This window comes from Aegilops tauschii, chromosome 5 (genome assembly GCF_002575655.3).
Source record: "Aegilops tauschii subsp. strangulata cultivar AL8/78 chromosome 5, Aet v6.0, whole genome shotgun sequence".
Taxonomy (NCBI): Eukaryota; Viridiplantae; Streptophyta; class Magnoliopsida; order Poales; family Poaceae; genus Aegilops; species Aegilops tauschii.
The window spans coordinates 436621039-436646883 of NC_053039.3; the positions used below are offsets into that span (position 1 = coordinate 436621039).

The following is a 25845-nucleotide window of genomic DNA, read 5'->3' on the forward strand; positions in this document are numbered from 1 at the left end:
GCTCCGATGTGAATGATCTTCTTCTTGCTGCTCTAGAAATTAAAGGCCTGTTCGGCATCCCTCCCACTCCACGCTCTCGCTCCCGGAGCTGGTAGAGCTGAAGGTAAAAAGTACGGAGCGGGGGAGCAGGTGGTCTGCAGATACTTGAATTTCAGGGAGCAGTGGATTGTCGAACAGCCCCTAAGTCTTCTTGCTGCTCTAGAAATGAAGTTCCTTTGATGTGATACTGAATCATCCATCCGTTGTTGATGATTCTTTAAGTTCGACATCGTAGTTTCTCGTTTGCTTTAACTGTGTTCTTTGTGTTGAAGTTAGCGGAAGCATCTCCAAAACGTAGTATAATCGATCTAACTAGAAAGTGCCGCGCGCTTTGTCGCGCCGCTCTTCATTTGTAGTGCCGACAGCATAAGTGACCTCTCACTTCGATGAGCCAACATCAGACACCCCCACTCAACCCCACCAACCCACACAGCGGCGGCAAAAATCGATTGAGGTCACCACCGGCCCTTTCACACACGTGTTAGCCATGCACACATGCAAGTCACCACCTCCCAACAATGCACGCATACTAGCACCGACACTTAAGACGCAAAAGAACCTTTCACACACGTGTCGGCCATGCACATAGGCAACTTACCACGTTCCAGCAGCGCACGCACCAGCATTGACACGTAAGACGCAATGAGTCATACACATGCCACACATACTTACAAGTAGGCACAACCCTACAGAGCTAATCACCCATCAACGGTAGGGCTCAGCGGTGCGCTAGCGCCAATGCACCACAATGATCCCTTTCTAGGGGGATTTGTAGTTGAATCACATTTGAGAATTGACTAACATAATGGCTATGACAATAGATATCACTGTAATTGGCTACCTTCCTAGCTCCACTGTGAATGCCATTGTCTTTGCTGCTCTAGAAACTAAGTGCATTTCTTCCCAAATTACAGTGTAATTGATATGAATAGAAAGTGTCGCGTTTTGCCGCGCCGCTCTTTGTTCGTGGGCCCTTTTCATGTTGGCATATGTTTTCTTTCTTCTGTTTGAGACGTGTTGACAACATATGCAGACGAGCAGAAGCTTGGCGGCATAAGGCAACATCACATGACCGCCCCCCCCCCCCCCTTCCCCACCTACCCACCCAAAGCGGCAACAAAGAGTGACCGAGATCAGTTTCGACACATTTTATACACGTATCAGTCATGCACGGAGACAACTCACCACGTCCCAGTAGCACACTTGTACCAGCGGCGCCACCCTTTACACACGTGCCGAGCTCAGAGGCAACTCACCATATCCTAGTAGCGACACGTGAGACACAAAAAGGCATCCAAATGCGGGTAATGGGTCGGGTATGTCATGCCACACATATCCTCAAATATGCCCAACAACGCTACACAACAAGGCCATCCACTTATGGCTAGTCCGCAACCGGTGCCCTAGCCCCAATACACCATAAGGATCCCTTTCTAGGGAGTTTAGTAGTTGTAGTCATATGTTATCTAGGTTGGAAGATTTCCATGGTAGAATGTTAGTATAAGGCTATTGGCAACTCTGTGTGTGCGGGGTAAAAAAAGACACCTCCAATTCCTAGAAAATACAAATACAGCCCCCTACTTGCTAAGGAGATATTGAGAGTGAGAGAAATTGACTAGTACCGTTGCTGACGGAAATGAGGATATTTCGTAAGAACAATAAGAATGAAAGCTTAGTGCAAAGGCTAAACTAACATCCAATTCTAAGAAAACTTATCTATTGAATATTATTTTAAGTGACAATATCTAAATAATAAATTAGCATCACGACATCATGTATCTTTTTTGTGCAACACCAGATTTTAGGGCTCGAGAAGTAATAAGTGGGCCTTTTTTCAGATTTTAGAGCTCAAGAAGTAATAAGCGGGCCTTTGTGGCCAAGACTTGAGTAATTTTCACCTGGCGCAATAATCCCCCAACTTTGGAAATTACATCCTTAAGCTTACAATCCCTTGAACCTCCCTCCCTCCCTCCTCTCTCTCTCTCTCTCTCATGCAGTTTCCTTTTGTAAATTATGAGGACACTATTTTAGAAACTGTAAGTTATAGTTGTTGACTTCCTCACACGAATATGAGAAACAAGTCCTGTTCACTTTAAGGAGTAGAGAATTATCTTTTACATTGTACATGTTTCTTATTTGGCACCGCATGAGAAAACCATGTTGGTCCAAAATTTAGATCTCTTGGAAATTTGAATTGACTATAACTCTTCTTTCCTTCCATTTTCTTGTCTATTCAACCTCAACACAAATTGTAACCGGTCATGTGAAAGTAAGATTCCACCAAACACTTGGTGTACATGAGCTGAATTTCTCAGATGCACCAATTTCTGGTTGTTATTCAAAACTCCTCGTGCAACCATCACCTCCAAGAACATTATTTCACAAGGTAGATTGTAATCATGCACTATTTGTTTCATTTGATAGTAGACTCGTACTTTATGACCATTCATATGTCGATGCTTGAATAAGTTTGATGTTGCTACCGACCTTCCTCTCTCTCCTCCCGCTACACATGACTACATGATCATGTCTCATCTTCCCCTTGGGCGTGTAAAGGTCAACAAGTATTCTACAAACTTCATATAATAAATGTAGTAGATTTGCTCCTTTATATGTAACATGTACTCCCTCCGATCCAAAAATAAGTGTCGTGGTTTTAGTTCAAATCGTGATTTTAGTTCAAATTCATTTGAACTAAAACCTCGACACTTATTTTGGATCGGAGGGGGTAGTAAACAAGTTTTTATTGTCAGTAGGCTTAGTACAACTTTTCAACATATTTCTACTATCGAAGGGGGGTTGGCAGCATCGCCTTCACTTCCCACCTGATTTTTCCTCCCACGTTCCCCTCCCCCTTTGGTTTCATGTTTTTTTAAACCGAACCGATGCCACGCAAAATAAAAACCAACATAAATATATTAACTTGGAATATTCTAAACCAAATCTATACTTTCCCAAAACCTCCTCATGCATTAATTCAATCAAATCAAACCAAATTAATCTTACAAAAATTTCAACAAGAATCAAATTTTTCCTTGCCTTCCTTGCCTATACTCTCACCAAATTAAATATTACCAAAAATGATGTAAGGTATATGTCGAACAAGATTGAAGTTGCACCACTAGAGTATGTGCCGGTTGCAACGCACGGGCAATTAGCTAGTTATGATAAATGCTAGTGGACATGGCTGCTCCTGCATCAATGATGAGACTTTTCTTTATATGCAAGGCAGGAGCTCTGCCAATTTCATTAAGATAAAAACCCAAAAAATACATATGATGAGACCTAAAAGGGGCATGCCAAAAAATACACCATTTTGCGCACAACATCTCATACACGTGATACTCAACCATTTATTTGATGCCTACGCGTACCACTCGATGTAGAGCTTGTGATACCCTTCTTTTTGGTCGTGGCGTTGGGGGATGGGGGGTTGCTTGTATGTTTCTTCTTTCAAGCACTGTAATCATTCTTGCCAATTAAGCTCATTGTGAGCTCGGGTGCAAATGGCGGTTGTACGTTCACATGGATGAAAATATGTTTAATGTTTATAACGTTCCAAAAAAATAAAGTATTTTATAACATGACGACGAGATAACCATGAAGGCATGAATGCAGCGGGTACCAACTCACAAGGATGACTAGATCAGGGTTTAAGTTTGTCTCTTTGTGTAAACAACTGGGGCGGCCGGCAGCTAGACTTTCATGTCTTAGCGCTACATTTCCCCCCGTTTAATAAACTTCCAAGTTGCAGCTTACAATCGTCACAGGGAATCTTTCATAAACATATTACTAACAAGCCAGAGAGGTAACTTGTTTCTCAGCTCAAGAGTTTGACCTCATTACCAATATTAAATTTCCATTCCTTGGTCTTTCAACTCTTTCGGCAGGTGGATTGTCATCCTTGTCCTTTGATTCTTTCTTGTAAAATAGGCATGTACGGACAGCCCATTGCTGCTTAAGAAAAGTTGGTGTGAGGAGTGTATTGGAAGTCAATACATGCTGGGTCCTGGTTTTGGTGTGGTGGTCAGCACATAGAGTACTAGATTGATACGTACACCGTTACCACGATACGTGCACTGCATTATTCTAGACCTAATTGAATAGGGACATATATACTAGACTAGCTTTTAGTTGACCTTGAAAGACAAAGACATGAGAAACGCACGTTCTTGGTTGGCTCCATATCACACCGCGTCCGGCATCTGGTTAAGATAAGTACGGCATCGGCGTCAGGCCCTGGATAGATACTGAAAATCTGAAATGAACGGCCAGCTTATTTGTTCCTATCTAAGGCACGTACTGAGAAACAGGAGATGAGCAAGCGCGTGGCCTGCAGATGTCTGCCGCGGTTTATATGCAGGCGCCGGGACGTGATCGAGACGAAAAGACAAAGAAAAACACATACACATAAACTGACTAATGAAACCGCAAGCACACACGTGACGGAACACAACCGATCCAACGGACATGGCGCTCATCATTGCAGACAATCTGATGCAACGGAGGCCCGATCGAAAGATGAGAAGGGGAGAACTATCGATTTGGTGAATTTTGACCTCAATGATCCGACTATACTTTACTCCACAATACACCTTTGTCAGCAGCTAAACCGATCTCCGGTGATTATTGATTTTATCATAGGCACGATTAAACTGAACAACAAGGTTCAAATTCCTACAAACAATTAAAAAACCTAGCATGAATTCTAATATTGCAATCTGAATTGGGAATATGGATTAAGCACAAGATAATGGTGGGGGTTCCTGGTAGAAAATCTGAATAAGGCGATGCTAGAACCGGTGCTACTTGTGATATGGAGTTGTTGAATATCCCCGAAGAGAAAGACTCAAGCAGTATAGTAGCAGATATTATTTCTCTCAGTTAAGAACCAAGGTTATCGAATCAGAAGAAAGCAACACACGGACAAAGTATATGGTACCTGCACACACACACACAAAGCAAATGCTTGCACCCAAAAAAGGCAAGGGGATCGTCACTCCCCTTGTTCGTGCCAGCTGCAAAACTAAATCTGGTAGTGGAAGGAAAAACAATAAAATAAAAAGTAAACAAAATAAAATAGAAAGGTAACTGTAGGATTATTAGTAATAATCGAGAATGGACCTGGCGCCATTGGTTCACTAGAGGCATCTCTCTCATAAGCATAACATCGGTGGGTAGACAAATTACTGTTGGGTAATTGACAGAATTGCGCATAGTTATGATTATCATCCAAGGCATAATTAATATATAGGCATTACGTCCGTGACAAGCAGACCATTAATTCAACTGCATCTGCTACTATTACTCCACCCCAAGACCGCTATCCAGGATGCATCTCAAAGTAATAAGTTGATGACAAATAAAGTAATACATTAAGCAAGATGACATAATGGATACTAAGTAAGACCAATCAACATGACCGAACCCCGTCGTTTTATTCTTAATAGCAACAATACAATACGTGCCTTTAGCTCTTCTGTCACAAAGAAAGATCACCGCAAGATTGAACCTTCCACAAAGCACCTCTCCCGCTGAAGATAAATCTATCTAACTTGGCCAAAGTAGACAGATACATCATAAAGAAATACAAATATATAAAATTACGCAGCAAATAGATCTCAAGAGACTCAAATAATTCAATGGATAACTCTGATCACAAACTCACAATTCATCATATCCCAACAAACACACCGTAAAAGATTACAATGGATTGATCTCAGATTAGATCATTGTATTGAAGTTCAAAAGAGAGAGAGGGAGCCATCTAGCTACTACTATGCCCCGTAGGTCCTGAAGAAACTACTCACACATCATTATGAAGGCAACAAGGTTGATGAGGAGTGCATCCTCAATGGTTTTCCCCTCCGGCAGAGTATCGAAACAACGCTATATGGGATCGCTTCGAAACAAAGGTTTGGAGAGGCGGAAGAATTGTTTCACATCTCACTTTGAGGGTTTCATAATGTATGAGAACTTATAGGCCAAAACTAGGGCAAACGAAGCTATGCGGAGCCCACATGTCAGGGGGTGCATCGGACTGGCTTGTGGGGCCCACGTGGGTCTTCTCGTCCTTCCCTGAAGCTTCCAGTGTCTCTTATGTTTCAGAAAAAGTCGTCGTAAAGTTTCATTGTGTTTGAACTTCGGTAGGTATGATTTTTTTACGAAATAAAAAACATGCAAAAACAGGAACTAACACTTGGCACTAAATTAATAGGTTAGTCCATATAAATAATATATGACATATAAAGTTGGGATTGTGTTTTGACTCCCGGGAGCATTTTCTCCAGATGAACAGTACCTCAAATAAAGTGGTAAAATATTTTAAAAAATTCAAAAAAATTGTGGATGTTCGTGTTAGTGTCGCAACCATGCTTTACAATTTTCATGCCAAACAAAACAGTAGTGTTTCGTAGTAAGAAAAATATTTGGTGTTCAATTTTTTTTTCACAGGCCAAAATGTTTAACCTTTTTGCCTAAAACTTTGCATGTAGCATTTGGATTGACTATGAGTACATAAATTTTTTGTTGGATTTTTCTAACATTTTAATAATCATTTTTTGTGTGCAGGAGCACGTGCTCCCGGAAGCCAAATTGGATTTCCGCATATAAAACATACAAAACGGATAATATAATTACATGGAACAATGAAAAATTATATATACGCTGGAGACGTATCAACCGGCGCTGGGTGAAGTTGTGACCGACGCCTGTCGAGGCTAGAGAAGACGTGCCTAAATGCCGCTGTGCTACAACCTGCACTCGCCGTTGTTGAGATGGTGGACACCATTTGTTGCAACCGGCCGGCGTTGGCGACAACGACACCGCGTGCTGGAATCAACCATGACCCTCGACAACGGCAAAAAATTGCTGCACCCTTCCGACGACCAAGCTGGAACTGGGCTGAAGTTGCGTCGGGACTCGGGACTGCCACCCATAAGTGACACAAGCCATATCTGTGGGGGCAAGAGCTGCAAACCATCGATGATTGTGCTGCAATCATTGGCAGCCGCGTTCAAGGGCGACGACTTAAATGCTACCATGAGGTTATGCTGAAAACGGCGAGAATGGGTGCTACAAGGGCGGCAAGCCGGCGTGCTTCGAGGGCAGTCGCCGCGCCCGCTGCTTGCTCTCTCCCTGCACGCTTTGTGTGTGAACTAGTGGTTGGGGCGCCATCCTGTGACGCCGCTTAAGAGGAAGTTGTGTGTACGTTTTTTATTTAAAAAAAATACATAGAGTCCTCGTTTCCGTCTAAAAGAATATCTCAGAGAAAAAATCCTCATATTCATCTACAAAAAGAAAAAAAAAATACCACCGCAGTCTAACCGTGAGCGCCACTTTGCATAATCCTTCATTTAAAAAATACCAGAGGTCCTCACCTCCATCTAAAAAGAAGAAAAAATACATTTAAAAGATAATCCTTAGCTTCATCTAAAAAATTATAAAAAATTTCTCGCTGTGGCCAACTAGTTTGCGTCACGTGGCATAGTTGGTTGCCATCCTTCATGCGTAGCTTAATGAGTTTAATTTTTGGGCAAAAAAGATGATGTGAGGGACTGATCCGACGGCTGGGAAACAACGCAATCGGACCGGGAGGCTGGCGCCGCTCGACCGCCGCCTAGCACCGAGACAGCGCTGGCTTCGGACGCGAGCCTTTCCCCTCTTCCTTCTTCTGGCGATTAGGGTTGTCCCCAGCGCCGCCGGCCAGCTGCTGGCACCGGCGCGGTACCTCGTCTCTGCCAGCGCACCGCCCCCCCCCCCCCCCCCCCCCCCCCCCCCCAATACACCTCCGTCGCCAGAGCCTGTCCGCTCCCCAGCCACCTCTCATCCTGAGGACTTCCTGCTAGCCGCCGCCGGCAAGAAATCAGGACCACCACCTTTTCGCGACGAGGCCACTGTCTCCGCATTGAACACTGTTTCGCCACTGCTACCGCGGCTCCAGGTTTGGTGCCCCAGTCTTTCTAGTTGATTTCTTGTTGATGAACTGTATATGCAATTGTTGGTATCTTAGAAATTTGGTGGACTTTATAGCTTGATGCTTTCTTTTGAACTAAATTGCAAGGGCGCAGATCCTCTGACTCGAGTCACCAAAGCATCTGCTTGTATTGGGTCGTTTCATTAGTGCCTGGTCAAATACCAGTGTAAACTGAACACAATCCCATAAGTTTACCTGGAAGCCAAGTGGGGCTCGCAAATTAATTTACCTCAACAACTGTTCTGTGTGCATCTAGATCGGCCCCGGCATCATGTCTTCAGAGGAGCTCACAACAAGCTTGTCAGCTTTGGCGGTGGCTTCACAGGCCCCGATGGCCAGCCAAATCGGTTCTTCAGGTGATCTGTCTTCTGAAGGTGGGGCGCAGGTCACTTGTTTCAGTGAGGACCTGCACGACGTCACGCTCCATTTCCAGATCATAAGGTTCTCTAAGCAGGTAACCACAAGTTTCACTTGTAACTTATTGCCAAAATACTCACAAATCACAAGGTTTGTTGGGGCTTCCAAGCAAACTGAAGTCGCGTAAGTTCTGAAATGTGGACAATGTTTGGTTGGTGACTCTCGTCTACAGTTTTAGAGCTGTGTGTAAGGCTGTGTTTCTTGGGATGTAGTTTTCAGACAGTCTATCGAGGTGGCGAAGAAAAACAAAACATTTCATAAGCAGTGGAAGAGATGTTCTACTAGATGTGCCATTCAGTTAGTTGATGTCATGGAGAAAAATCTTATCATTTGTAAAGCTGCCAAAAGAAGATGTTCTAGCAGTTGTCCATGTTCAGTTTCAGTTAGTAAAATAAGTAAATTTTTAACATGAAGCTAAACTTGCCTTGAGCATTTGTTGTAACATGATTACATGAAGTATGCAAGTGTATGCGTTTGTTATCATCCCCGTGCAGTGGCGAATCTAGGACGCAAATGGAGGGTAGGCTCAATTTCAAATACGCTAATTTTTGCTGGAGGTACTGCAGCGTGATGCAATAAGATGGCTGGAAGTTGCTATTTTCTAGGCTAGGCCTAACTAGTGCGCTTGGTAGTATTTTTTTTGATGATTTTTGAGGGCAGGCTTGAGCCTGTTCAAGCCTGTTGAGTAGAATCGCCACTGTCCCCGTGTGAGTTAAGCTTGATTCATTTCTACACAAACTGGGAATATGGTTAGCCATATTTCGGATGATTATTTTTCTTTGAATCATATACATATTTATCCACAATGTGGTATGATCTCCATTCTGCTCTTTGTCAAACATTCATGTGTTATCTTTTTTTAGCCCCTCTTTTTTTTTTCCATGCAGATCTATGCATGGATAGGATGCAACAACTCGGCAAAGTTTGGCCATTTATATGCTGCTGCAACCACTCGGCTGGTAACACGCAATCAATATTACCTTAAGAACTGGTGTATTTTTATTTCTATTGAGACTGATCATTATACCATCATGGCCGTTGCAGGGTGATGGAGTGAGTGTCACATCTGTACTTGGAGGAACATCTGATAACACTGGATCAAGCATGGCCCGCCGCTTAGGTACTTCAATTTCTGCTGCAATTGACCCACCTTCATCATATTGGTATGAAAAACACCAAGCTCACGTCACCTCATGTTTCAGTGCTGAAGACAGGTCTGAATATAATTTTAGCATGTAACATTCCGAAGGACAGCCCCATGCTTGAGGTACTAACCGGAACATCTTTGTGTTAGAATTGCCAAGTTTCTGTATCTGATGGGAGCACTGTTTTCAGGCTGCTGCAGAGAGGAAACTTGTAGAGAAGCTGAGAAGTTTAGGCTATATCAGATCTAAAACAGGAGAGGCTAACGCTTCCACAACTCCTTTATCCGCAACACACTGATGGATACTTGTGAACTGTCAAGTCAATCGTAGAGAAAGTCACTACTCTTAACGTGTTTGAAACATTTTGAATGGTTATGAAAGCTCAGCGGAGGCTTACTGAGTGTAGGCATGATGATCTGAATTTTTTGTGCGCGACTATGAACTACTTCATGTTCATCTGGCATGTTTTACACGTCTGCATCTTCAGAGGTTGTGCGCCATCTACCATTTCAGTGCCTGACGTGTGGAACCCTACATTGAGGTATTTGTTGCTCACAGAAATGAACTTTGCTGGTCTTGTTTGAGCCGTGCCTTCATTGAATTGGCAATGTTTCTAAAAATTCTTGATTAATTTCTTCAGTATGTTGTGCTATATGTCTTAGGTATCTCTGTTATTTGATTTTCACTATAATTGCCGCCAACCTCAGAGGCCTCAGTTTTATTAAGGGGATCACGAGTATATTTTGATGCAATATCCTCGCTTTTTGCCCTATACACATTATGCTTTAGAAGAAGAGCTTAACATGGATATGTAAGTTAGGTGTGCTAATTCTATATAGTGGAGTGTGCTATTAGGCAGAAATTAATGTTCTATTCTTTCCCGCAACACATCGAAGTTTTAGCCAACACAGCAAATCACAATGAACTCGAACTCCTCTTACCTTTTAAGACGTGGATATGCGAACTATAGTTATTGTAATAAGTCATCTTTTAGTTGATAGCGAACTATAGTTGTCTTTTACTCCCTCCGTCCCATAATATAAGAACGTTTTTTACACTAGTGTAGTGTCAAAAACGTTCTTATATTATGGGACAGAGGAGTAGTTTGTTGGCGAGCTTCCTGCTGTTGTGCGGCTGGCGGTGGTGGGGGCGGGACGTGAAGTCGAGCAAGGCGGAGCTGTGACCCTCGATGGATGCAGAGGCCGGGAAAACCCTCATTTTGTAAATAAAAAAAAGGATGAAACGATCAGCTGTTCACCGATTCTACATACTCTTTCAAAATTTGCTTCGGAGGGTAAGATCGGTAGCTGATTGGTCGAGTTCAAGTCCTTGCACGAGTTGAGGTTCCGCTGGGGCCAAGACAAATCAATCATCCGATCCCCCATTTTAACACCCGCAAACCCACTGAAGCACACAACATCTTATCGACAACCTCGGCAGACTTGGTGGCACTGGCATCGGCATCGACCGCTCATCCTAAGCGCCTACTGTACATGGCGCCGCCAGCCGTCGTGGGTTTCGCCGACCTGCCGACGGAGGCGCCCGGCGCGTCGGGCCCCTCGACAACGTCCTCTGCTCCGCCGTCTGCAGGCCCTGGCGGCGCGCGCTCAGGACCACGCGCCTCCGCCTGCTGGGACGACGGCCCGGCCGCCCGCACCACATATACGTACATGCTTGAGAAACTAGAGCTACGCCCGTTCGTGAAGCTCAGCCCCTACCCCTACCACATCGACAGATGCTAAAACGATCAGCTGCCACGCCGAGCTGAATGCCTGGGTGCCGGACGGCCACCGCGGCCTGAGGACGAGGCGGCTCACGAACCCGCTGCTGGAGAAGGCGTGGGCCGTCCTCACTGAGTCCATGTCTCGCGATGGCATTCTTAGCACGGAAACGCGGGAAAACAGCTACAAGTACCACGTCGATAACTACTGGCGACGAGAGTACGAGGCGCACCGCTGCGTGGAGAGCGAGCGTAGGTGGCTCCCAGTGAAAAACCTTGAGGAAATGAGGATCATGATGGCGGAAGGCTGCAGCTTCTGCCGTTCTGCGTGCCACGCAGCTACGGCGTCGCGGGTGACTCTGGCTATCGCTTGTATACTGACAGCATTGCTGCTTAACAAAAGTTGGTGCGAAAATTGTATGGAAAGTCAATACGTACATGCTTGGTCCTAGTTTTGGTGCGGCGGTAGACTTTTTTTCAGAGCTTCCTAGATTTTGAGAAGCTGAGGCATTGTCGGCTGGGGGGGAAATTGATCGAAACGAATAACAACTAGTCATGATTAGGGACAGCATTATATTGATAAGTGCACTGCATATTCTAGAGCTAATTGAATACAGACACACTAGCTAGCTGCTCTTAGTTGACCTTGAAAGACAAAGACATGAGAAACACACGTTCTTAGGTTGCTCCATATTACACCTTAGCCATCTGGTCAAGATAAGTACGGCATGCAGTTGTTGAAGTACTGAAATAAACGGCATCAAGTTTTTTATTTATTTACAAAAGCCCACCCAAAGGGCTAAACTTTATTACCCTCTCTGTCTCATAATATAAGAATGTTTTTGACACTACACCAGTGTAAAAAACGTTCTTATATTATGGGATGGAGGAAGTATTCTCGAAATAGGGTTTCCCCCGCTTTGTATGACAAAGCAACCATCACCGATACATCCCACGATAGGTGCTGGGGCGGAAGCAGCACAAGCACGCCCAAAAAAATGGAAGAGAAAATATAAAAGAAACAAATGCCGACAACGACGGATCAGCAAAAACGAAGAATCATCGCGACCGCTGCGCCCACCGGGGATCTTCCACCAAGCTCCGACTCCGAAGCGCCGGTACCACACAACACCTCCAAGAAAGAACGCGACGATGACGACGCTGCTGCAAGGGTTTCCCTCGGTACACGACAAGGAGAAAGGAATGGTGACACCCAACGCCCTCCAGGAAGGTCCGGCGACACCCTCAGGCGCCACCGCGTCGGAGTCGGCCAGGCCGACAGGGATTTCTCCCGATCCCAACCATCACCCCGGGCGCTCCGGAGCACGCCACCAAACCGTCCATCACCCTGCGCCAATGCGGTCTTGAGTCTCCCACCTATCTCACCACGGCACCGCGAAGTGGGACCTGCACAGCGAAGAAGAGAAGCCGAGACTCGGAGCAGCAGCACCGTCAGCACGCGGGAGGGCCCAACCTCCACCATCACCAACGGGATCCGACCGGACGCAACAGCAGGAGCATACCAGGCCCGTGGACCCACAGGCCCGGCCAGGCCCTCAAATGCCCGTAAAGCTCCACCGTCGCGCTGCAGAAGGTGTGCCGTCGGCGTCGCTGCTCCCTGTCCGAGCCGCCCCTCCACTTCACTATGCTGGAGGCAGCGAAGCCACGCCGGCGCCGACCCGCTAGGACCCAGATGGGGACCTAAGGGCCCAGATCTGGGCCGGGGTCGCGCCGCCGGCCACCCAGCGCCACCAGGACGCCGGACCGCCGCCACTCGAGCTGCTCCCGCCGCCAAGCCCTGCCCCGGGAAGGACGCCGCACGCGGGGGAAAGGAAGGCCCGCAGCCGCCGAGACCACCCGGCCAGATCCGGGGCGCCGTCCGGCGGCGGCGTGGGAAGGAGGACGGAGGGGTGGGGGCGAGGAGCGGAGAGGCGGCATGAGGCGGAGTCGGGAGAGGGAGTCCTCTCAGAAATGAATTCCATGGAGGGAGTATTTGGCAACCAAGACACTACACAGAGAGAATCTTCCCCATAGGGAAAGAGATGGCTTTGAAAGTCATTTTGGAATTACAGTTTGAACCTTCGAAAGTGCCTTTCTGCTCCCGAGCTCATTTGAGCTCAAATGAGTTCGGTGAACAGTAAAATCGAAAAAAAATTAAAAAAATTCAAAAAATTTCAATTTTTTTTTGAGAGAAACATTGACAAAAGTTCTAAGTGCCTGCAAAAATTCATCATGAAATCACATTCCTGTAAGGCGTGGCAAAAAAAACAAATTCAGTGCTTCAAAATGCTTTTGAAAGTAGCTTTTTCAGAGTACTGTTTTTGTTTTTTTTGCCATGCCTTCTAGGAATGTGATTTCATGACGAATTTTTGCAAGCACTTAGAACTTTTGTCAATGTTTCTCCCAAAAAATGGATTTTTTTGAATTTTTTTTGATTTAGTTTTGATTTCACTGTTCACCCGAGCTCATTTGAGCTCGGGTGCAGAAACTCCGCGTCCTTGAACCTTTGCTACTCCCTCCGTCCGGAAATACTTGTCGTAGGAATGGATGAAAATGGATGCATCTAGAATAAAAATACGTCTAGATACATCCATCTCTCCGACAAATATTTCCGGACGGAGGGAGTATATAAGAAGTTGTAGTTAGAGGAGGATCTACTGAAGAATGCCTTTTTTGCTAAAGTATGAGCTACGCGATTCTTCAGTTTGGGAATGCGTTATCCTGGATTGATCGAGACATGAAGTGAGATTGAACAATTCAGCTAGGACAGGTCTGATCCTCCATTGACCTGGATGCTTAAGGAGATCCTTGGCTTCAGCGGCTTCAACCTTGACAATTGTTGCTGCAACAAGTAGACCCAATGCTTTCGCCTGCAACACAGATTGAACATTTGCAATTGCTGCTTGAATGAATATTAAATTTCCACTAAGCTCATTCCTTAGAGAAATTCCTAGGGAAGTTTCATGAGTCGTCAGTCGTCACTATTGGGTTGTATGCTACAGGTTGTATATGCACATTTGTACTTGGGAGCAGGTTAGAGCCTTCTCCATTAAACATGCATTAAGCATTGCATTTTAAGCCTGCAGAACCTGCATAGGACTCCATTTTCTTCTATTGAAAAGGAGATTATTTCTGACTTTCCATATGTTCTAAAGAATTGTGAAAACATTATCGAGTTTTAGCTCTTGTTGAGAGGACATAATCATTTCAATGATATCAGCAAGATATAAATTGGAGTCCAGCATATCAGTTTTGAGGCCAAATTTAAGCCAAATTTATCTAGAGAAACTGCATTGAAAGAAAAGGTGCAAATCCGATTCTATTTGACCACATCTACATCTTTATTTCAGAATGCCTAGAAGCTCTCAATACCGTTGCAACAACTCTACTAATAAGCCTCCCAGCAAAAAAAAAAAAAGAACCTAGGGTTCATGGTTTTGCTTTTCCAAACCCAATTTAGGACAGAAAATTCTTGATCCGAAGTAAGTGATCGTCTTCCCAAAGAGCTATCTCTGATTTGCTGCACAGAAGTTTTGTATGCATTTTTTGTTGTACAATCAGCATTAGGAGTGTGAGTCCAACAAATGGTATCTTCAAGATTAGCATTGATAACTGGAATATTCAAACTTTCATTCTTAACAGAATCATCAAATAAGCAATCATTTTTGTCTTTATCCGAAAGTTTGGATTTGGACTTCCAAAGATCACTAATGATACTAGGACAGGGCCCCTCTAAATTAGGCTTAAGATGATCATAAATATTCTCCCAATCTTTACACCAAGTACTAGTCCATATGTAAGAGTTGCCTTTAGCTGTTTAGCAATTTGAAGCTGACTAGGTAGAACTTTTATAACAGTTGTCCAAAAAGCTGACTATGAGAGCTAGGTTTGCAAATAGAAGAGTTACGGAAATATTTAGCTCCAAGAATTTTTGTCCTAGCTACTAGGACCAAAGGGTACCCTAACATCCATCAATTACTAATTGATATGGCCGTAGAGAAACATGTGGAAATTGGTGACCCGAATCCCCGGTAGGATGCGATGGAGACAAAGCGGCGGAAATAGTCGGTCTCTCCACGTTTCCACCACACCCAGCCCAAAACGTGTGATGTGCTTTTCAATCCACCGCACCCAGCCCTGCCCCCCGACCGATCTGCCGTTGTCAACGCTTATGAGCTTATCGGAGTACATATATACTATCTGCAGTGCACCGTCTGCCGTGCACCAACCCTTTCTTCCCTAGCTAGCTATAGTTCGCTTTCTCCCAAACCCAAAGTATTCTTTTCTACCAAGAGAGTGAGAGAAAGAGAGGCCGAGATGAAGCTGGTGTGGTGCCCGGAGACCGCGTCCCAGGCCTTCATCGCCGGCGTCAGCGCCCTGTCAGAATCCGAGCACAGCCCCGCGGGGTCGGCGGGCGTGGCCGAGCTCGTCTCCGCCATGGTCGGGGGATGGAACGCGCAGCTTGTCGTCGAGGCGCCGGAGGTCTCGGCCACCGACTCGGCTACCACGAGCCTCGCCCTCGCCGCCGCCGCCCAGCGCACGGGTGGCCGCTACGCGCGCGTGCTGGCGGACGCGGACCGGGTCATGGCGGGGCTGGATGGCGTGGACTTCCTGGTGGTCGACGCGCGGAGGCGGGACGCCACTGCCGTGCTAGCGGCGGCCAGGCCCGGGGCGAGAGGGATGGTGGTGGTGCGCCACGGCGACGGAAGGCGGCGTGGCACGAAGGCGCTCGAAGCGTCCATGGCGGCAGGAACGAGGATCGTGCGGTCCGTGTACCTGCCGGTCGACAAGGGCGTCGAGGTCCTGCACGTCGGCGTGGGCAAGGGGCCGAGCATACAGGCCCGGCGCAGCCCGAGAGTGTCGAGCCGCTGGATCCGGCACGTCGACCAGGAAACCGGCGAGGAGCACCTCTTCCGCCGGCAGTAATTCAAACCGCTAGCTTTCCCGTACATCAATCGGTTGCAGTACCGGCCAGGAGCTAGGTGGACATGGTGTCCGGCTTCTTTGAATCTTCCAGCATGCTTAAGAGATGGAGGGAAACTGTGCTGAACCATGGTGTAAATAAATAAAAATCACTGCAACTGGCTAGCTTCCTAGCTTCATTGTGAATTTGAGTACCCTTGGTATGATACTGAATCATCCATGTAGATGGTCTCTTAAGTTCAACAATCGCAGTGCATCGTTTCTTTAATGCAACATTGCAGTACATCGTTTGATTTAAGTGTGTTCCTTGTGTTGAAATTAGCAAAATCATCTCCAAAAATATAATATTCCGTCTAATCCATATTAAGGACCAACGTCACCCCTTTCACAAATATGTCAGCCATACACAGAGGCAACTCACTAGGTCCTAGCAGCGCACTCCTACCAGTACTAACACATGAGACACAAAGAGCCACACATGCGCCACGACCACTGACATGTGACATGTGGGACGGCCACTGACATGTGACATGTGGGACGCAAAAAGCCATACACACGCCACACATAGGTAGGCACAAAAGTCCTACACATCCGGATCCATTTCTAGGGGGGCTTAATAGTTGTATCAACATTTGAGAATTGACTGGCAATGACTGTTATGACAATAAAATATCCCCATAACCGGCAAGTTTCCTAGCTCCATTGTGAATGATATTCTCTTTGTTGCTCTAAAAAGTAAGTGTATTTGATATGATGATGATACATCCATGTAGATGATTTCCTAAGTTCAACATCGAAGTCCATTATTTGCTTTAAGTGTGTTCCTAATGTTTAAATTAGTGAAAGCATCACCAAAATTGCAGTATATATGACTTGACTAGAAGATGCCGCGCCGCTCTTTGTTCATTGGACCATTTTCAATTGGTGTCTCTGTTTCTCTCTTTTCATTGCAGATAGAGGCATTGACGATATCATGTGGTAAAGAAAAAGGCCGGTGAAGTAAGGAGCCCTTCCGTTCGGCAAGGCAACAACATGCCAACCCCACTCACCCAAAGCGGCAACAAAAATCAATAGAGGTCAGCACCGTCCCCTTTCACACACGTGTTGGCCATGCAAAGAGGCGAATCACCACGTCTCAACAACGCACTTCTACCAGCACCGACACGTGAAGCGCAAAGGTCCGTACATACGTCACACCTACCTGCAAATAGGCCAAATAGACCTACACAACTGGAACAACACCCACTTACGGCTGGGCGCAAGCGGTGCCCGAGCCCCAATGCACCACAAGGCTCCCTTTCTAAGAGGCCTGGTAGTTCTAGTGTTATGTTATTTGGGTTAGAAGTTGCCATGGTAGGATGTTATAAGCTTATCCACACCTCAGTTGTGTGCTTGATGAAAGAAAATGGACACGTCCCCTCCCTTCAAATAAAAATACAAGGGCACTATTTTGGAATCTGTCATTTATAGTTGCCGACTTCCTCAAGCCAATCTGAGAAAGAAATCACATCCATCCTAAAGAGCAGGGAATTATTTTTTCAAACGTACTTGTTTTCTTTATTTGGCATTGCACGAGAAAGCCATGTTGGTTCGAAATTCGGTTCTCTTGGCAATCTGAACTGACTTCAACTCTTCTTTCCTTCTATTGTCTTGTGTATTCTGCCTCGAACCTAAGTGTAACCCATCAAGGAAGGCTTTGGTAGTCTCTAGATGGTCGTGTTGGAGTAGGATTCCACCAACACTTCGTACACGAACAAGTACACCAAATTATTTTCAGGGAAAGCACACCAATTTATAGATGTTATTTGAAACTGCTTATGCAACCATCACCTCCAAGAATATTATCTCACAAGGTAGATCACATCATTTGTTTCATTTGAGAGTAGACTTGATATACTTTACAATCATCCTTGACAATGCTTGAATATGTCATTTTTTTGCTACCACCCTTCCTCTATCTCCCCCCATTGCAAAGCTCAACTACTGTTTTGCAAATAATCATATAAAATTTTGATTGACTTTACCTAGTTATTTATCAATTAGACTTGTACTCCCTCCGTAAACTAATATAAAAGCGTTTAGAATACTAAAGTAGTGATCTAAATGCTCTTATATTAGTTTACAGAGGGAGTACCACTTTTCAACATATTATGATAAATGCTAACAGACTGGTATTCCTGCATCAACGATAAGATCTAAAAGGCATTTTTATATCCATCGAACATGTTATTTTAGGTAAGACATATATAAAAGTTTGACAATTTACACACAGTTTCACTCATACACAATACTCAATCAAGTTCATTGGTGCAAATGGTAGCTGGTGGTTGTTAACTTGTATAGTATGAAAACATATTTGAAATGTTTATAACGTTCCTCACAAAAAACAACACATAACGATGACTAGATCCGGGTGTAAGCATGTCTCTTTGTCTAAACAACTGGCTGGCGGCCGGCAGCTAGACTTTCATGTCTTTTTTTTTTTTTTTGAAACAAGAGACTTTCCTGTCTTAGCGCTACAGTTTCCTCCTTTTAATAAACTTCCAAGTTGCAGCTTACAGTCGTCACCGGGAATCTTTCATAAACATACCACTAGCTAGCCAGAGAGGTAACTTGTTTCTCAGCTCAAGAATTTGACCTCCTTATAATACAGAGACGTGTTACCAATATTAAATTTCCGTTCCTTCGTCTTTCAACTCTTTCGGCAGCCGGTTGATTGGGATCTTTGTCATTTGATCCGTTCTTGTGATAAGCGCTTGTACGGGCAGCATTGCTGCTTAAGAAAAGTTGGTGCCAAAAATTGTCAATATGCACGCACGTACTTGGTCCTAGGTTTGGAGTACTAGATTGGCATGTACACCGTTACCACGATACGTGCACTCCATTATTCTTGGCTTTTAGTTGACACTGGGAGACAAAGACACGAGGAAAACACATTCTTTGTTGGCTCCATATCACACCCAGCCTTGCATGTGCATCTGGTCAAGATAAGTACGGCATCCAGTTGTTGGAGACTTGGAGTACTTGTCGTCCGAATCCTGGATATTGAAATGAGCAGCCAGTTTATTCGTTCCTATCCAAGGAATGCAGTGAGAAAAAAGAGATTTTTTTTAGCGAGTGAGAAAAAAGATGAGCAAACAACCAAGCCGTCACCGCCGTTAATATAAGGGCCGACCCTGGGCCAAGCCAAAGAGGGCGACGGCCCAGAGCCTAGCCTGACTCGGGCCCAGACCATGTGCACATTTGGTCTCCCATAAAAAAAAAAGTGCACATTCGGTCTCATGTAAAGGCCCAACTAGCATGGAAACGAAGACCCTATGAAGAATAAACGCGGCCGCTTTGTCTCAAAAAAAAAGGGACTGTCTAATTCACATACGGCTGAAAACAATTTCATTTTCAGTCATATTTTCAGCCAACCAAAGGAGGACAAGTGTCCTGTCCTTTCCCCGTGTACCCTGTCCACCGAGTCCCCTTTACCCCAAATTCGCTTTTATAAACAGGCTAACACCCGGAGCTTCAAGACGGATCCACGCCTGGAACTTTTGAAACACTAACACAGAACTTCAAACGGGTCCACACCCGAAACTTCTGACGCACACACAGATATCATCTACAGTAAGCAGTTACAAATGACTACTACACTAACAATACCACTAAGAAAATGCTCTGCAATGCCACAAAAATGCCAATAAGAAAATACAGATTAAAATCCAGTAAATTTACACTGCAAATGCCACTAAGATTAACACTGCAGAAATCACTAAAATGACAAAAAAGGCACTGAAAACCCCGCTTACAAATACAGTAAAATCCAGTAAGAATTTACTAAAATTACAGTGTAAACTACTGTGTAAATTACTATGTAAAACCGCTAAGATTTACTATGTAAAACCAATTAGCATACAGTGTAATTCCACTGGGCATTACAGAGCAAAATCAAGAAATAACTACACTATAAACCATCAGGTACTACAGTCAAAAATAAACCATCAAGTACTAGTCAAAAATAAACCATCAGTTGCGCAGGACGCCGAGGCGGAGGGCAAGACCAAGCGGACGCCAGTGCCCAGGGCATGCGATCCCGCGTTGGTGATGACGACGAGATGGGTGATGTCGCCCGCCGTACAGCCCCACTCGGCGATTGCATTCACCGCAGCCGACGCGGCAAGCTCCGGGGCGGCGGTTGCCACAACGTCCATGGTGGCGTCGAGGGACAAGTCCGGGTGCGTGGCGAGCAGTTCATCGGTGTGGTGGAAGAAACGCATGCCGATGCCTGTCATCCCACATAGTTTGACGAAGGTTTGCTTGAGGTTAGTGAGGTGGTCGCTGTTGGTGACGCGGAAGTAGTAGTCAGGGTAGTTACCCTGCGGCACGCAGTGGGGCGGGTTTGCCGTGCCAATGGCCAGCACCGCCGCTAGCCAGTCCGCACGCTGGGCAACACAGATCTCGCCCAAGGTGATGGCTCATGGCTGGGATGCGGCTGCTGCTAGCCATGGTCGCTTTCCGGCATGCAAATATTAAAGAGAGTCAGTTTCCTTGAAATCTTAGGTTCCAAAAACCCCTACCTTCTACTCCTATCCTACTTGATAGCTGAACCCGAGAACCTAAATTGGATAAAGTGGATAAGAACTTGCCAAAGTATCTAGTGAATGTGTTTGCTACAGGAAAATCAGAAGACCTCTTGCGCTTCTACAACACAACAAGAAACACAAACAAAAGAAAGAATCATGATAAATTACACTAAAATAAACAAAAGAAAAGGACATCTAGCAACAACAACTAGAACTAGATGGAACTAGGTTCTTGTAAATAGCCATTCCATAAAAAATGGATATGAGGAAGATTACAAAAGGAGTTATCTACAACTTATTTCTATATTTATCATAGAGAGGTTGCATGCAAAAAATGGTTATACAAACAACAAAAATTAAAATACCACATTGCAAGCTCCAACATTTGTAATCCTCCGTTTTAAGCAATTCACTTTCTGTAAAAATATAAAAGTGGGATTATCCATTTACTACAAACGTGCATTAACTGATACAAAAATGAAACTGGTACAGAAAGCATTGACTATAACATCACACTTACATGAGACACATAGAACTCATACAAAAGCTTTCTCAAGATCAGGATCATCCATTTGACCTTCCTGCAATTAACAGATGAAACAATGAATGAACTAAAAACCGGAACAAATAAGCTACCAAACAACAAGAAAACAAAAAAAGGAAATAAAAATCAAATTAGAAATATAACCTCCGAAGCTTGAAAAGGATCATCCTCAGCAACATCATTGGGGACAAAAGGATCCCCATCTGAATCATCAGAATCTTCAACACAAGCAGCATAAGTGTCCTTACCAAAAGCCTTCATGAGTCTACCCATACTTTAAACTATAACTTAAATATATACAGACACAAATTAAAGGGCAAAAAGTCTGAGATGAAATGGCAGAAGGGATAAGACATAACAAAAATATAAAGAAGATATGCATTGATAGCATTTACAGTCTACATCTCTTTTATTTCACTACATAACCATTATAAACCCACTACCCATCTAAGAAGATTTCAATGCTTGCAATGCACATCCACTATTTGTTCTAAATCTACTGAATGGGGGAGAATCTACTTAAAAGGATTTCCACTGAGAAATGGGAGAGAATCTACTGAATCTATACACTCAAGCATGCGAAAACTAGGATACAAAAAGGGAAAGGGCATGGGCATGGGCTATAAATAGGAAAAACATTGCAAGCCCACTAAGATTTTTTTTAGAACACACTGATAATTACACTGTAAATACAGTGACAAATACATTGAAAGTCCAATATGAATTACATTGCAAATCCACTCGCAAATACACTGTAAATCCAATTCAATTACACTGAAAAATCCACTTGCAAAAAACATTGTAAATCAACTACCAATTATAGTGTAAATCCACTTGCAAATACACTGTAAATCCAAGGCAATTACACTGGAAAGCCACTCACAAATACACTGTAAATCCACTCACAAAAACACTATAAATCCAAAAAGGAATTACACTGTAAATCCCCAAAAAGGAATTACACTGCAAAACCAAAAGGATTTACACTGCAACCAACTAAGAATTACAGTGAAAAACAACTACGGATTATGCTGTATACCTATCCGCTAGAAAATTACACTGAAGATATACTTAGTTACACTAAAAATCCACTATGAACTACACAGTAAATCACTGAAATTCCAAGGCAATTACACTGTAAATCCAAAAGGAATTACACTGTAAATACAAAAGGAATTACACTGTAAATCCAAAAAGGAATTATATTGCAATCAACTGAGAATTACAGTGAAAAGCAACCATGAGAAGCCACAAAATTAATACTAAAGGATACAACAACATAAGTTTCCATGAATTATGAATCAGGACAATCTAGGTTTCTACGTGGCAAAAGGAAGAAATCAGTACTTACAGTGAAAATCTGAAAAAAAAATTACACAACTACATAACAGAAATTACATTGTAAAAAGACTAGGAAATGCTATTTACTAGCACTGTTACTTGCTAGAAATTACTGCATTGAACAGTACAATTACTTTCCAGAATTGCACTGGAAATTAGAGTAGACTCACAATACAATGTAAATTACAGTAGATGTACAGTAGAAATATAGTAAATTAACAGTATAATTTACAATAGATTTACAGTCAAAACAGAGTCGATTTACAGTGTAATTTAGAGTGCAAAATTCTGCAGTTATATTAAACCACAATATTTACAGTTTTACAATTTGAATTACACTGTCGACTTACAGTGTAAAAAATACAGTAGAACTACAGTGTAAATAGTGTAGTTTACACTGTAATTTCAGCAGATTTACGGTGTAGTTTATAGTAGATTTACAGTGTAATTTGCAATAGAATTACAGTGTAAAAGATACAGTATAATTCCAATAGATTGAGCATGTGATTTGCCGTGTAATTTCTAGTAGAATTATACAGTAGAAATGCGGTGAGTCTTACAGTGTAATATACAGTACAATTACACCGTAAATATGGTGTAATATACAGTATAACTAATGCAATTCCCAGTGACACTTTACACTAGATTTACAGTGTAAGAATAGTAGTATTATAGTGCAAATGACAGATGAATTACAGGTGAGTTCTACAGTATAATTGAAGTTGGATTACAGTGTAATATACTAGATTTACAGTGAACTGACACGTAAAACTGCTGGAATTCCTCCATGAATGTTAGTGAGAATTTCAAAAACTCCCACCTCCTAACAACATAACAAACACTAGCTGAACCACTAACTGAAACAACACAATACTGAAAAACATGGACAACCCTGCAAAAATATAGAATGTAAAGGGATGGTTGTTACTTGGCAAGTAGTTGCTTGCCTGCTTATTTCAAATGGATATATGACAAGCATACAGGCACACACAAGTGCTTCTTAGTTCAAAATACAACATGCCAAACACTCGTATGAGGAGAGGATCACACTCACACCGCGGCCACATAGATAATGGCTGCTTCTTAATTACTAGTACTAGTGTTTCAAAACCCATTGCAAACACCCATCAATCCACACAAGCAAGCGGCCAGCTGGATGCAAGCCACACTTCACACACACATTAACAAGGGTTGGGCATGTAGACAAAAGCTCATACCAGACAACTTATTTCAGAGGCACAAAGGCGAGCGAGAGCCACCAAAATGCTCACGCCTAACACCCCTGAAGCTTTTCCCTCCATGTTTGAATTGAACAGCTAGCCAACAACCCATAGGTGTCTAGCTATCCATGAGAACACAGTAAACAACTGTGGTATTGCTCAGCAAATGAGTAGCTACTGTAAATAAAATGCATCAGCTGTGAACATATTACATGGTAGTGGTACATAGAACATACTACAATGATCAAAATTTACACTGCTAACCAACGAGGTACATAACAGGGGGTGGCTATATAGCCACAAAATGAATACTAAAGGATACAACAACATAAGCTATCTGTGAAAATGAACATATAGCTACAAAAAGCATACTATAGGATACAGCAAAACAAACTAGAGCATACACTGTCAGCTAGCAGAATCTGGCAGAAAACACTGAAGATACACTGAAAATCCACTATGAACTACACAGTAAAATCACTGAAAATCCAAAAAAATAGAAAGTACACTGTTAATCACTGCAAATCCACGAATAGGAAGTACACTGAAAATGAACTGGGAGATTACATTATAAAACCGAAATAGGAATTACAGTGAAAACACCCTCATAACCACTAAAAATTTGAAAACCCCAGTGCTAGAAAAATAGTCTAGGGGATTCTAACACTGGTGACCACGGGAAAAATTACATCCAGCAAGTTCGAATTGGCTCAATACAGCATACTGCTACAACTAAACAAGCCAGCCTATGATTGACAACCAGCCGAATTCGAACAACAAAGCAAATACAGATCAAATCAACGACACATAGCAGATCAAACGATGCGCATCCCAGGCTACCCCAGCTAACGCACATCCCATAAACAGCGCAACCTCACACATCTACACTAAATATAGCTGCGGGGGATCGATACAAGCAACAGATTTGACTGACAGAACAAAAGAACAAAACAAAAACGAGGGTAAATACCGGATCCGACGAATAGAAGCGGCGACGGAAAATGGGGACGGGTGTGTGCGGGGCCGAGAGATGCCGCAGACACCGGCGGCAGACACAGAAGGGAGGAGGAGGGAACGGGACAGCCCGAGGCATGGACGAGTCACCACCAAACAATTGGATCGAGCGGCGAGGCGGAGCTCCCAATCACCATGGCGCTATCTCTCTGGGAGGAGGAGGACGACCGACATTGGGGGCGAGTGGAAATTAACGGGTCAACTAGACGGGCCGATAAGAGAAACCAGAAGAAACCGGACGAAAAAAAAAGAAACACACGAATCTCGGCGCGCAGATCGCACGGCACAGAAAACGGATGAAAGCGAATTGTTTTCGTCCGTACGTAAATTAGCAAAACCGAAAAAAAAACGCGGCCGCCGTTTCACTTTTCTTTTCCCCTTCTCAACTTCTTTTCCGATGGACTGCAACTTCTTCTACAAGCACTCGCATCCTGGCGAGCAGCAGCGGCAGTGCGGCACATTCTACATGCTGCTGGGTCACTGGGTCAAGGGCTTAGTATAATTCTCGAATTATATACCTGATCCTGATGGAGTTTGCTTATATATATATACCTTACCTTGCACCATTAGATGAAGCTTCTTGATGTATGTGGTTGCTACAGCCTACAGATACATGCATGCATGTGCAGCTAGCTTCACACATTCTATATTTATCATCCAGTCAGGATATATTGCTTAGAGCATCTCGAGCAATTTGCCATATCAGCAGTTATCAAATGGAATATGGAGCATGCTCCATATTGATATGCAGGCCGCGGCGGCTGTGCGCAAACATAGAGTCGTCACAATGTGGCCTTCATATCATTTTTTTTTCTTGAATACGCACGAGTGTGTGTATCATATATTAAGAGAAGAAGGGGAGAGAACCCTTTCATTTCTTTGATATTTTTGTCTTTTTTTTTTCAAAAATATAGGAGCAATTTAAGACATATCAAA

General features: G+C 43.7%; 3 protein-coding genes across 18 annotated transcripts; 2 read left to right on the forward strand and 1 right to left on the reverse strand.

Annotated features, from left to right (window-relative positions):
• Positions 1–7636: 7636 nt before the first annotated feature.
• Positions 7637–10218, forward strand: LOC109777963 (uncharacterized). Of its 5 annotated transcripts, none has more exons than XM_020336523.4 (7): positions 7660–7981; positions 8102–8180; positions 8271–8468; positions 9319–9390; positions 9476–9551; positions 9634–9698; positions 9767–10218. In XM_020336523.4, exons 3-7 carry the CDS (start codon positions 8286–8288, stop codon positions 9872–9874), a joined length of 504 nt encoding a protein of 167 aa, XP_020192112.1. In that variant the 5' UTR covers positions 7660–7981; positions 8102–8180; positions 8271–8285; the 3' UTR covers positions 9875–10218. The 5 variants fall into 5 exon arrangements, with proteins under 5 accessions (XP_020192113.1, XP_073354141.1, XP_073354142.1 ...); XM_020336525.4 differs by having other exon boundaries at positions 7845–7981; positions 8109–8180; XM_020336524.4 differs by lacking the exon at positions 8102–8180 and having other exon boundaries at positions 7637–7981.
• Positions 10219–15418: 5200 nt separating this feature from the next.
• On the forward strand, positions 15419–16492 carry LOC109777949 (uncharacterized). Its single transcript, XM_020336510.4, has one exon. It carries the CDS (start codon positions 15614–15616, stop codon positions 16220–16222), a length of 609 nt encoding a protein of 202 aa, XP_020192099.1. The 5' UTR covers positions 15419–15613; the 3' UTR covers positions 16223–16492.
• A 3464-nt stretch (positions 16493–19956) lies between these two features.
• Positions 19957–25240, reverse strand: LOC109777962 (uncharacterized). Of its 12 annotated transcripts, XR_012183009.1 has the most exons (8): positions 24866–25195; positions 21479–21552; positions 21311–21371; positions 21156–21206; positions 20853–20908; positions 20583–20722; positions 20419–20492; positions 19957–20379 (listed from the first exon to the last, which is right to left on the reverse strand). XR_012183009.1 is itself a non-coding variant. In XM_040390705.3 (6 exons), exons 1-6 carry the CDS (start codon positions 24986–24988, stop codon positions 20683–20685), a joined length of 405 nt encoding a protein of 134 aa, XP_040246639.1. In that variant the 5' UTR covers positions 24989–25202; the 3' UTR covers positions 19957–20682. The 12 variants fall into 12 exon arrangements, 3 of the variants coding, with proteins under 3 accessions (XP_040246639.1, XP_073354143.1, XP_040246638.1); XR_005757814.3 differs by adding an exon at positions 23893–24069 and having other exon boundaries at positions 19957–20492; positions 20583–20908; positions 24866–25208; XR_005757813.3 differs by adding an exon at positions 23893–24072 and having other exon boundaries at positions 19957–20492; positions 20583–20908.
• Positions 25241–25845: the final 605 nt, after the last annotated feature.

Excerpts from the sequence above, each read along its gene's own strand:
- LOC109777963 (XM_020336524.4), top strand. The coding sequence starts at position 8,286 with ATGTCTTCAGAGGAGCTCACAACAAGCTTGTCAGCTTTGGCGGTGGCT. Across the intron at positions 9,391-9,475 it reads CTGCTGCAACCACTCGGCTG|GGTGATGGAGTGAGTGTCAC; the intron begins GTAACACGCAAT and ends TGGCCGTTGCAG. Across the intron at positions 9,699-9,766 it reads AGGACAGCCCCATGCTTGAG|GCTGCTGCAGAGAGGAAACT; the intron begins GTACTAACCGGA and ends CACTGTTTTCAG.
- LOC109777949 (XM_020336510.4), top strand. The coding sequence starts at position 15,614 with ATGAAGCTGGTGTGGTGCCCGGAGACCGCGTCCCAGGCCTTCATCGCC.
- LOC109777962 (XM_040390704.3), bottom strand. The coding sequence starts at position 24,988 with ATGCCTCGGGCTGTCCCGTTCCCTCCTCCTCCCTTCTGTGTCTGCCGC. Across the intron at positions 21,553-24,865 it reads GCTTCTATTCGTCGGATCCG|ATTCTGATGATTCAGATGGG; the intron begins GTATTTACCCTC and ends CTTGTGTTGAAG. Across the intron at positions 21,207-21,310 it reads ATGAGTTCTATGTGTCTCAT|AAAGTGAATTGCTTAAAACG; the intron begins GTAAGTGTGATG and ends ATATTTTTACAG.